General features: G+C 49.1%; 1 protein-coding gene across 1 annotated transcript in view; it reads left to right on the top strand.

The window, feature by feature from the left end:
• Window positions 1-10,928, top strand: part of JPH1 (junctophilin 1) — a 69,251-nt gene extending 58,323 nt beyond the window's left edge. Inside the window, exons 4-6 of the mRNA XM_038766636.1 lie at window positions 3,828-4,336; window positions 8,429-8,524; window positions 10,845-10,928. Of these exons, the coding sequence (XP_038622564.1) occupies window positions 3,828-4,336; window positions 8,429-8,509 (590 nt within the window). The 3' untranslated portion in view covers window positions 8,510-8,524; window positions 10,845-10,928. The remainder of the gene's footprint in view (window positions 1-3,827; window positions 4,337-8,428; window positions 8,525-10,844) is intronic.
• The last annotated feature ends 2,216 nt before the right edge of the window (window positions 10,929-13,144 follow it).

Below are 13,144 nucleotides of genomic sequence, written 5' to 3'. Positions count from 1 at the left end.
GTGATGGTATCCACCTCAGCGCTTAGTACAGTGCCTGGCATTCATTCATTCAATCGTATTTATTGAGCGCTTACTGTGTGCAGAGCACTGTACTAAGCGCTTGGGGAGTCTAAGTTGGCAACATATAGAGACGGTCCCTACCCGACAGTGGGCTCACAGTCTGCGGGGGGGACATAGTAAGCGCTTAACCAATACCACTGTTATTATTATCGTTATTATTATCTGATTGAAGTCATTCATTCATTCAGTCGTATTTATTGAGCGCTTACGTGTGCAGGGCACTGTACTGAGCGCTTGGGAAGTCCAAGTTGGCAACATATAGAGACGGTCCCTACCCGACAGTGGGCTCACAGTCTGCGGCACGGACATAGTAAGCGCTTAACCAATACCACTATTATTATTATCTGATTGAAGTCATTCATTCACTCAGTCGTACTTATTGAGCACTTACGTGTGCAGGGCACTGTACTAAGCGCTTGGGAAGTACAAGTTGGCAACATATAGAGACATATTCTCTGATCAGACACGGTCCCCACCCCACCCTGCAGCTGAACAAAGGTCTGTGGCCCATGGTGCGAATTTCACTCTTCCTGTTTTCAACCAAAACTCACCACCTTCTCCCGCCCCCGTTCCGGGTTGGTGACCCGGAGGAAGTCACTGGGTGCCATCTGCCACGGATCGCTCCTATTTATTGAGCGCTTACTGCGTCTTGTACATGTTTCCTCTTCTATTTATTTTATTCCGTTAATATGTTTTGTTTCGTCGCCCGTCTCCCGCTTCTAGACTGTGAGCCCGCTGTCGGGTAGGGACGTCTCTAGATGTGGCCGACTTGGACTTCCCAAGCGCTTAGTACAGTGCTCTGCACACAGGAAGCGCTCAGTAAATCTGACAGTGCTTTGCACATAGGAAGCGCTTAATAAAGGCCATCATTATTATGTTGCCAATTTGTACTTCCCAAGCGCCTAGTACAGTGCTCTGCACATAGTAAGCGCTCAATAAATACAATTGATGATGATTATTAATAAATACGATTGCCGCTGTTTCCGAATTGTACTTCCCAAGCGCTTAGTACAGTGCTCTGCACACAGGAAGCGCTCAGTAAACCTGACAGTGCTTTGCACATAGGAAGCGCTTAATAAAGGCCATCATTATTATGTTGCCAATTTGTACTTCCCAAGCGCTTAGTACAGTGCTCTGCACACAGTAAGCGCTCAATAAATACAATTGATGATGATTATTAATAAATACGGTTGCCGCTCTCTGTTTCCGAATTGTACTTCCCAAGCGCTTAGTACAGTGCTCTGCACACAGGAAGCGCTCAGTAAACCTGACAGTGCTTTGCACATAGGAAGCGCTTAATAAAGACCATCATTATTATGTTGCCAATTTGTACTTCCCAAGCGCTTAGTACAGTGCTCTGCACACAGTAAGCGCTCAATAAATACAATTGATGATGATTATTAATAAATACGATTGCCGCTCTCTGTTTCCGAATTGTACTTGCCAAGCGCTTAGTACAGTGCTCTGCACATAGTAAGCGCTCAATAAATACAATTGATGATGATTATTAATAAATACGATTGCCTCTGTTCCCGAATTGTACTTGCCAAGCGCTCAGTCCAGTGCTCTGCACACAGTAAGCGCTCAATAAATACGATTGAGTGAATTCTATTTATTTATATTAATGCCTGGGTTCTCGTTTTGATGTGTACATATATCTGTAATTCTGTTTATATCGATGCTATTGATGCCTGTTTACGTATTTTGCTGTCTCCCCGCTTCTAGACCGTGAGCCCATTGTGGGCAGGGATTGCCTCTCTCTGTTTCCGAATTGTACTTGCCAAGCGCTTAGTACAGTGCTCTGCACACAGTAAGCGCTCAATAAATACGATTGAGTGAGTGAATGAATGGTCTAAGCGCTGGGGAGAGGACGCTCAGACAGTAAGCAGGCACGTCCCCTGCCCACGATGAGCTGACAGTCTAGAGATCAGTCAGTCGTATTTACGGAGCGCTTACTGTTGCGGAGCACTGTACTAAACGCTTGGGAGAGGACAGTACGACAATAAATAGACACATTCCCTGCCCACAGTGTACTTATAATAATAATAATGATGATGATGATGGCATTTGTTAATAATAATAATAATGATGGCATTTGTTAAGCGCTTACTATGTACGAAGCACTGTTCTAAGCGCTGGGGTGGCTACAACGTGATCAGGTTGTCCCACGGGGGGCTCACAGTCAGTCGAGATGGGGAGACAGCTCAGTGGAAAGAGCCCGGGCTTTGGAGTCCGAGGTCATGGGTTCGAATCCCAGCTCTGCCAATTGTCAGCTGTGTGACTTCGGGCAAGTCACTTCACTTCTCTGGGCCTCAGTTCCCTCATCTGTAAAATGGGGATTAAGACTGTAAGTCCCCCATGGGACAGCCTGATCACCTTGTAACCTCCCCAGCGCTTAGAACAGTGCCATGCACATAGTAAGCGCTTAATAAATGTCATTATTATTATTATTATTATTATTAATAATAGAAATAAATAAATGACAGAGGCGGACCTAAGTGAGAAGCAGCGTGGCTCAGTGGAAAAAGCCCGGGCTTGGGAGTCAGAAGTCTTGGGTTCTAATGCCGCCTCCGCCGCTTGTCAGCTGGGTGACTTTGGGCGAGCCACGCCACTTCTCCGTGCCTCAGTGACCCCATCTGTAAAATGGGGATGAAGACTGGGAACCCCGCATGGGGCAACCCAGTCTACCCCAAGCGCTTAGCGCTTGGCACTTAACAAATAATAATAATAATAATGGCATTTATTAAGCACTTACTAAGTGCAAAGCACTGTTCTAAGCACTCTGACAAATACTATTATTATCATTATTATTATTATTATTATTAAGCGGTGTAGGGCTGGGAGGGGGGAAGAGGGGGCGGGAGAAGGGGGACGGAGGGCACAGTCAGGGAAGGCTCCTGGGAGGAGACGGGCCTGACCGCCTCTGTCCCCGGAAGCAGCGTGGCTCAGTGGAAAGAGCCCGGGCTTTGGAGTTAGAGGTCACGGGTTCAAATCCCGGCCCCGCCACTTGTCAGCTGGGTGACCCTGGGCAAGTCACTTCACTTCTCTGGGCCTCAGTCCCCTCATCTGTCAAATGGGGGTGAAGACCGTGAGCCCCCCGTGGGACAACCTGATGACCTCGTATCCGCCCCAGCGCTTAGAACGGTGCTTGGCACCTAGTAAGCGCTTAACAGCGTGGCTCAACGGAAAGAGCCCGGGCTTGGGAGCCAGAGGCCGTGGGTTCAAATCCCAGCTCCACTGCTTGTCAGCTGTGTGACTTTGGGCAAGTCACTTCACTCCTCTGGGCCTCCGTTACCTGATCTGTAAAATGGGGATTGAGACTATGAGCCCCACATGGAAAAACCTGATCACTTTTGTATCCCCCCCAGCGCTTAGAACAGTGCTTTGCACATAGTAAGCGCTTCACAAATACCAAAATTATTATTATTATTAACAAACGCCAACATCCTCTCCCCCTCGTCCCCCTCTCCATCCCCCCATCTTACCTCCTTCCCTTCCCCACAGCACCTGTATAGATGTATATATGCTTGTACCTATTTATTACTCTATTTTACTTGTACCTATCCATTCTATTTTTTATTTTGTTAGTATGTTTGGTTTTGTTGTCCGTCTCCCCCTTTTAGACTTCGAGCCCGCCGTTGGATAGGGCCCGTCTCTAGACGTTGCCAAACTTGGACTTCCCGAGCGCTTAGTCCAGTGCTCTGCACACGGTAAGCGCTCAATCAGTACGATTGACGATGATGATGACGTTATTATTCTTCTTCGAGGCCCCGATTACATCAAGCAGAGGGTCCCGGAGGAGGTCGGCGGCCCCGAAGGGCAGGCCGAGGACGGCGTCCCCGAGAAGGCCGCCTCCCCCGAGGAGTCCCCCCACTTCTACCGGAAAGGCACGACGCCCCCCAGCTCGCCGCAGCCCAGCCCCAAGCCCCCCGCCGCCAAGAGGCCCAACCCCAGGCCCGCTCCGTCGCCCGCGGCGGCCTCCAAGTACGCGGGCCGCCATAATCCCTCCGGCCCGGGCGACGGCCAGCTGCACGCCCAGTACCACGGCTACTACGTGAAGGTCGGCGCCCCGCAACCCGCGCCCGAGGACGACGATGGGGTGGCCGCCCCCGGCCCCCCGCCCGCCGGCCCGCCGCACCGGACGCCCCCGGCCAAGGCCGCGCCCCGTCCGCCCGTCCAGGAAGGCCCCGTCCCGCGGGCCAGGGCGTCCGAGCTGTCGACGGCCAAGAGTCCGGCCCGCAATGGCTCACCCCCCGTGGACAGGGAGGTCAACCCGGTCAGTTCACTCATTATTCAGTCGCATTTATCAATCAATCAATCAATCAATCAAGGTCAGTTCACTCAATCGATCAACCAGTCGTATTTATTGAGCGCTTCCTGTGTGCCGTATCGATCAATCATTCATTCAGTCGTATCAATCAATCAATTGTATTTATTGAGCACTTCCTCAGTCGTATCAATCAATCCTGTGTGCAGGGCACTGGACTAAGCGCTTGGGAAGTCCACGTTGGCAACATCTAGAGACGGTCCCTACCCGACGGTGGGCTCACAGTCTAGAATCAATCAATCAGTCAATCGTATTTATTGAGCGCTTCGTGTGTGCAGAGCACTGGACTAAACGCTTGGGTAGTCCAAGTTGGCAACACATAGAGACAGTCCCTACCCAACAGTGGGCTCACAGTCTAGAATCAATCAGTCGTATTTATTGAGCGCTTCCTGTGTGCAGAGCACTGGACTGAGCGCTTGGGAAGTCCACGTTGGCAACATCTAGATACGGTCCCTACCCGACAGTGGGCTCACAGCCTAGAATCAATTAATCAGTCAATCGTATTTATTGAGCGCTTCCTGTGTGCAGAGCACTGGACTAAGCGCCTGGGAAGTCCACGTTGGCAACATCTAGAGACGGTCCCTACCCGACAGTGGGCTCACAGTCTAGAGTCAATCAATCAGTCAGTCGTATTTATTGAGCGCTTCCTGTGTGCGGAGCACTGGACTAAGCGCTTGGGAAGTCCATGTTGGCAACATCTAGAGACGGTCCCTACCCAACAGTGGGCTCACAGTCTAGAATCAATCAATCAATCGATCGTATTTATTGAGCGCTTCCTGTGTGCAGAGCACTGGACTAAGCACTTGGGAAGTCCACGTTGGCAACATCTAGAGACGGTCCCTACCCAACAGTGGGCTCACAGTCTAGAATCAATCAATCAGTCAATCGTATTTATTGAGCGCTTCCTGTGTGCAGAGCACTGGACTAAGTGCTTGGGAAGTTAAAGTTGGCAACACACAGAGACAGTCCCTACCCAAAAGTGGGCTCACAGTCTAGAATCAATCAATCAGTCAATCAATCAGTCATATTTATTGAGCGCTTCCTGTGTGCAGAGCACTGGACTAAGCGCTTGGGAAGTCCATGTTGGCAACATCTAGAGACGGTCCCTACCTGACAGTGGGCTCACAGTCTAGAATCAATCAGTCAATCGTATTTATTGAGCGCTTCCTGTGTGCAGAGCACTGGACTAAGCGCTTGGGAAGTCCACGTTGGCAACATCTAGAGACGGTCCCTACCCAACAGTGGGCTCACAGTCTAGAATCAATCAATCAATCGATCGTATTTATTGAGCGCTTCCTGTGTGCAGAGCACTGGACTAAGTGCTTGGGAAGTTAAAGTTGGCAACACACAGAGACAGTCCCTACCCAAAAGTGGGCTCACAGTCTAGAATCAATCAATCAGTCAATCAATCAGTCATATTTATTGAGCGCTTCCTGTGTGCAGAGCACTGGACTAAGCGCTTGGGAAGTCCATGTTGGCAACATCTAGAGACGGTCCCTACCTGACAGTGGGCTCACAGTCTAGAATCAATCAGTCAATCGTATTTATTGAGCGCTTCCTGTGTGCAGAGCACTGGACTAAGCGCTTGGGAAGTCCACGTTGGCAACATCTAGAGACGGTCCCTACCCAACAGTGGGCTCACAGTATACTGCACGCTCCCAAGTGTTTAGTACAGTGCTCTGCCATCCAGCTTGGGCCGCCTCCGCCCAAGGTCGCCCACCCCTCTGCCCACCTTCTCACCAAATAATAATAATAATAATAATAATGGTATTTGTTAAGCGCTTACTATGTGCAAAGCACTGTTCTAAGCACTGGGGAGGTTACAAGGCGATCAGGTTGTCCCACGGCGGGCTCACAGTCTTAATCCTCATTTTATAGATGAGGTCACTGAGGCACAGATAATGATAATAATGATGGCATTTATTAAGCGCTTACTATGTGCCAAGCACTGTTCTAAGCGCTGGGGAGGTTACAGGGTGATCAGGCTGTCCCACGGTGGGCTCACAGTCTTATTTATTCATTCATTCATTCAATTGTATTTATTGAGCACTTATTGTAATAATAATGATGGCATTTATTAAGCGCTTACTATGTGCAAAGCACTGTTCTAAGGGCTGGGGAGGTTACAAGGTGATCAGGTTGTCCCATGGGGGGCTCCCAGTCTTCATCCCCATTTTACAGATGAGGGAACTGAGGCATAGAGAAGTGAAGTGACTTGCCCGAAGTCACACAGCTGACAGTTGTCGGAGCCGGGATTAGAACCCTTGACCTCTGACTCCAAAGCCCGGGCTCTTTCCACTGAGCTACGCTGCTTCTCTTATTGTCCTGTCCCAAGCGCTTAGTACAGTGCTCTGCCCACAGGAAGCGCTCAATAAATACAATTGAATGAACTGAATTGTCATTTGGTCGTATCTATTGAGCACTTCCTGTGGCCAAAATACTGTACCAAGTGCTTGGAAGAGTTTACTGTCATCATAATAATAATTGGGGCATTTAGGTGCTTACGAAGTGACGGGCACTGTAGTAAGCCCACTGTTGGGTAGGGACCGTCTCTATGTGTTGCCAACTTGTACTTCCCAAGCGCTTAGTCCAGTGCTCTGCACACAGTAAGCGCTCAATAAATACGATTGATGATGATAAGCGCAGGGATGGATAGAAGCAGATCAGGTTAGACACAGTCCCCGTCCCCCATGGGGCTCACAGTCAGAGAGAAGCAGCGTGGCTCAGTGGAAAGAGCCCGGGCTTGGGAGTCAGAGGTCATGGGTTCGAATCCCAGCTCCGCCACATGTCTGCTGTGTGACCCTGGGCGAGTCACTTCACTTCTCTGGGCCTCAGTTCCCTCATCTGGAAAATGGGGATGAAGACTGGGAGCCCCCCGGGGGACAACCTGATCACCTTGTATCCCCCCCCCCCCCCCAGCGCTTAGAACAGTGCTTGGCACATAGTAAGTGCTTAACAAATGCCATCATTATTATTATTAATTATTATTATTATTATTCTCTGAGCCTCAGTGACCTCATCTGTCAAATGGGGGTGAAGACTGTGAGCCCCCTGTGGGACAACCTGATCACCTTGTATCCCCCCCAGCGCTTAGAACAGTGCTTTGCACATAGTAAGCGCTTAACGAATGCTGCCATTATAATAATAATAATAATAATAACGGTGGTATTTGTTAAGCGCTTACTATGTGCAAAGCCCTGTTCTAAGCGCTGGCTATGAGGTGATCAGGTTGTCCCACTGGGGGCTCACAGTCTTAATCCCCATTTTACAAATGAGGTCACTGAGGCACAGAGAAGTTAGGTGGCTTGCCAAGGTCACACAGCTGACAAGTTTCATCCTTCTAGACTGTGAGCCCACTGTCGGGTAGGGACCGTCTCTAGAAGCAGCGTGGCTCAGTGGAAAGAGCACGGACTTTGGAGCCAGAGGTCATGGGTTCGAATCCTGGCTCTGCCACTTGTCAGCTGTGTGACTTTGGGCAAGTCACTTAACTTCTCCGGGCCTCAGTTCCCTCAGCTGTAAAATGGGGATGAAGATTGTGAGCCCCATGTGGGACAACCTGATCACCTTGTATACCCCCAGAGCTTAGAACAGTGCCTTGCACATAGTAAGCGCTTAATAAATGCCATTATTATTATTATGTTGCCAACTTGGACTTCCCAAGCGCTTAGTCCAGTGCTCTGCCCTCAGTAAGCGCTCAATAAATACGATTGATTGACTGATTGTTTTCCAGAAGAGGTCACTGAGGCCCAGAGAGAGGTCAAGGAGCAGACGAGTGGCAGAGCCACGACCTCTCTGGCTCCCGGGCCGTAGCCACCGTGCCACGCTGTGGGCAGGGCACTGTACTGAGCGCTTAGGAGGGTACGCCGTGACCATCCAGTCAATCCATCGTATTTATTGAGCGCTTGCTGTGTGCAGAGCACTGGACTAAGCGCTTGGGGAGTCCAAGTTGGCAACATCTAGAGACGGCCGCTACCCGACGGCGGGCTCACAGCCCGCGAACCGCCGCCCCGGGATGACAGTGTCGTCTATTTGGCTCCCCAGGGCCCCAACTCTGTGGTCATCGTCCTGGTCATGCTGCTCAACGTCGGGGTGGCCATCCTCATCGTTCACTTCCTCACCTGACCGGGCCTCGGCCAGGTAAGGCCCCGTCCCCGGGGGTCGACCGCGGGGGGCCGGAGGGCGGAAGGGCGACCCCGGCCCCCCAAGGTCGCCGTCAATCAATCAATCAATCGTACTTACTGAGCGCTTACTGTGTGCAGAGCACTGGACTAAGCGCTTGGGAAGTCCAAGCTGGCAACACCTAGAGACCGTCCCTACCCAGAGAAGCAGCGGAAAGAGCCCGGGCTTTGGAGTCGGAGGTCATGGGTTCAAATCCCAGCTCCGCCACTTGTCAGCTGGGTGACTTTGGGCGAGTCACTTCACTTCTCTGGGCCTCAGTTCCCTCCTCTGGAAAATGGGGATGAAGACTGTGAGCCCCCGGTGGGACAACCTGATCACCTTGTATCTCCCCAGTGCTTGGAACGGGGCTTTGCACATAGTAAGCGCTTAACAAATACCATCGTTATCATTATTACCCAACAGCGGGCTCACAGTCTAGAAGGGGGAGACAAGAGAACAAAACCAAACATACTAACTAAATAAAATAAATAGAATAGATAGGTACAAGTAAAATAGAGTAATAAATATGTACAAATAGTAAGCACTTAACAAATACCATCATTATTATTGTTACCCAACAGCGGGCTCACAGTCTAGAAGGGGGAGACAGAGAACAAAACCAAACATACTAACTAAATAAAATAAATAGAATAGATAGGTACAAGTAAAATAAATAAATAAATAGAGTAATAAATATGTACAAACATATATACATATATAATATATATATATACATAGTGCTTAGAACAGTGCTTTGCACATAGTAAGCGCTTAACAAATACCATCGTTATTATTATTACCCAACAGTGGGCTCACAGTCTAGAAGGGGGAGACAGAGAACAAAGCCAAACATACTAACAAAATAAAATAAATAGAATAGATAGGTACAAGTAAAATAGAGTAATAAATATGTACAAATAGTAAGCACTTAACAAATACCATCATTATTATTGTTACCCAACAGCGGGCTCACAGTCTAGAAGGGGGAGACAGAGAACAAAACCAAACATACTAACTAAATAAAATAAATAGAATAGATAGGTACAAGTAAAATAAATAAATAAATAGAGTAATAAATATGTACAAACATATATACATATATAATATATATATATACATAGTGCTTAGAACAGTGCTTTGCACATAGTAAGCGCTTAACAAATACCATCGTTATTATTATTACCCAACAGTGGGCTCACAGTCTAGAAGGGGGAGACAGAGAACAAAGCCAAACATACTAACAAAATAAAATAAATAGAATAGATAGGTACAAGTAAAATAGAGTAATAAATATGTACAAATAGTAAGCACTTAACAAATACCATCATTATTATTGTTCCCCAACAGCGGGCTCACAGTCTAGAAGGGGGAGACAGAGAACAAAACCAAAGATACTAACAAAATAAAATAAATAGAATAGATAGGTACAAGTAAAATAAATAAATAGAGTAATAAATATGTACAAACATATATACATATATAATATATATATATATATATATATATATACATAGTGCTTAGAACAGGGCTTTGCACATAGTAAGTGCTTAACAAATGCCATCGTTATTATTATTACCCAACAGTGGGCTCACAGTCTAGAAGGGGGAGACAGAGAACAAAACCAAACATACTAACAAAATAAAATAAATAGAATAGATAGGTACAAGTGAAATAAAAAAATAGAGTAATAAATATGTACAAACATATATATTATATATATATATATACATAGTGCTTAGAACAGTGCTTTGCACATAGTAAGCGCTTAACAAATACCATCGTTATTATTATTACCCAACAGTGGGCTCACAGTCTAGAAGGGGGAGACAGAGAACAAAACCAAACATACTAACAAAATAAAATAAATAGAATAGATAGGTACAAGTAAAATAAATAGAGTGATAAATATGTACAAACATATATACATATATAATGTATATATCTCCCCCTCGTCCCCCTCTCCATCCCCCCCATCTTACCTCCTTCCCTTCCCCACAGCACCTGTATATATGGACATATGTTTGTACATATTTATTACTCTATTTATTTATTTATTGTACTTGTACCTATCTATTCTATTTATTTTATTTTGTTAGTATGTTTGGTTCTGTTCTCCGTCTCCCCCTTTTAGACTGTGAGCCCACTGTTGGGTAGGGACTGTCTCTCTGTGTTGCCAACTTGGACTTCCCAAGCGCTTAGTCCAGCGCTCTGCACACAGTAAGCGCTCAATAAATACGATTGATGATGATGATGATATAATATAGATATATATACGTCCGGTTTCTGTCTCTCCCCTCAGTCCCCCGCACGTCCCCACGGCCTGAGGACGCCGCCCGCCCGCCGAGTCCAATCCAGGCCGGAGCTCCGGCCTGCCCGCGCGTGGTCGTCGGTCTGCCGGGGAAGGCCGGCGTCCACACAATCCCGCCCCAACGTCCGGCTTGGGATCTTTCCCTCTCCCGTCGAACATCCTGGAAAAAGCAGTCGACCCCTCGGGCCGGGATCCTCCACGGCGGAGGGGACGGCACCAGGCCCGGAGCCTCCCGGATGGGCGTCGGGAAAGACCCGCCGTCGGGAGGCGTTTTTCCACGTGCTGCATGATGTAACGGAGATCCCTCCTCTCGACGGCTTTCCCATCTCCCGGGAGCGGAGACCGGACCGGGGATCCGACCCGGTGGTTCGGAACCACGGGCCGCATTCCCGGGGCGGCGGTGGCGTCGTAAGGTGTTTCTTTTGTGGGTTTCCTCTCCCTTTTCCGCCGAAACTTAACCGCCCGTCGAGGGGCGGCCGAGACGCGTTGCGGGAGAAAGCGGAGACGGCCCGTCTCGCGTTTTTATTTATTTCCCGTTTTTTAATCACGCTTTTCCAGCCGGACGGGCGCGTTCTCCCACCCGAGCCGCTTTGCGTCTCCCGGCGTCCGACGGGCCCTCGCCCCCTCCGGCCTCTTGGAAAAGCCGATTTTGTTGGGTGTGCGTGTGGTTTTTTCCTCCCCTAATGGAAATATCTCCCCCGGGACGGGCGTTTCAGACGCCCGGAGGGGCTCCCGCCAGACGTTTTTAAACCGGAGAGGGCGGGACTGTCCATTTATAAATACACGTCGGATTTATAAGCTTTTTTAGAAACGAGGCCCGAAGGCGCAGATGTGGGTATTTTTCTAAGCCGCGCTCAGTTGCATTTTCCACGAAAGGCTATTTATTAACGGGTCGCCGCAGGCTACCTTTTGGACGGCCCGCGGAGCCCTGTCTCCCAAACGTCTCTTGCCGTGAAAGGCCTTTTTGCCGCCAGGTTTCCTCTTATTTATAACCTCCCCGGCGTGTGTCCCGTACGGTTTTCCCCGCTGTTTCTGCTCCGATTAAAACGACGTTGGTTCTTGCAGTGCGGCCGGTTGCGTGCCTTTCTCGAGCGCTTTCCGACTTTCCCCAAGGAGCCGGGAGGCCAAACGGGCCGGGAACAGGCCTCGGTTTCCCCCGTCCGTCGAACGGGGTCGGAGGCCGCGGGCCCCACGTGGGACGGGGACGGCGTCCCACCCGATCGGCTCGAATCATCATCATCAATCGTATTGATTGAGCGCTTACCGTGTGCAGAGCACTGGACTAAGCGCTTGGGAAGTACAGATTGGCAACATATAGAGACAGTCCCTACCCAACAGTGGGCTCACAGTCTAAAAATCCACCCCGGCGCTTAGTACAGCATCTGTAAGCGCTTAACGGATGCCATTATTATTACTATTATTGTGATATAGTCCTTGGGAGCCAGCGGACTTGGGTTCTAATCCCGGCTCTTCCACTCATCTGGGACCTTGGGCCGGTCATTTCACTTCTCTGGGCCTCGGTTTCCTCATCTGGAAAATGGGGATGAAGACGTGGGGCAACCTGATCACCTTGTAACCTCCCCAGCGCTTAGAACGGTGCTGGGCACATAGTAAGCGCCTCACAAATATAATAATAGTAACCCCCTCCCACAAGCGGCCCCGAAGGAACACCACTTCCTCCCCGAGTAACCCCTCATGAGAGAGAGAGCGTGGCTCAGTGGAAAGAGCCCGGGCTTGGGAGTCACAGGTCATGGGTTCGAATCCCGGCTCTGCCACTGCTCTGGGACTTTGAGCCAGTCACTTCACTTCTCTGGGCCTCAGTTGCCTCATCTGGAAAATGGGGATGAAGACTGGGAGCCCCACGGGGGACAACCTGATCTCCTTGTATCTCCCCCAGTGCTTAGAACAGTGCTCGGCACATAATAAGCGCTTAGCAAATATCGTCGTTCATTCGGTCGTATTTCTTGAGCGCTCACTGTGTGCAGAGCACTGTACTAAGCGCCTGGGAAGTCCAAGTGGGCAACGTCTAGAGCCCGACAGCGGGCTCACAGTCTAGAAGGGGGAGACGGACGACAAAACAGAACATGTGGACGGGTGTCAAGTCGTCAGAATAAATAGAAGTAAAGTTAGATGCACAGCAGTAACAAAATAAAATAAATCGAATAGTCAATATGTCCAAGTAAAATAAATAGAGTAATAAATCTGCACAAACATATAGACGGGGTTGTGGGGAGGGGAAGGAGGTGGGGCGGGGGGGGATGGGGAGCGTGGCTCAGTGGAAAGAGCCCGGG

The sequence above is a fragment of the Tachyglossus aculeatus genome, chromosome 25, assembly GCF_015852505.1.
Source record: "Tachyglossus aculeatus isolate mTacAcu1 chromosome 25, mTacAcu1.pri, whole genome shotgun sequence".
Taxonomy (NCBI): Eukaryota; Metazoa; Chordata; class Mammalia; order Monotremata; family Tachyglossidae; genus Tachyglossus; species Tachyglossus aculeatus.
The sequence above is the reverse complement of the archived record's forward strand: the minus strand, read 5'-3'. Positions and strand labels throughout refer to the sequence as shown.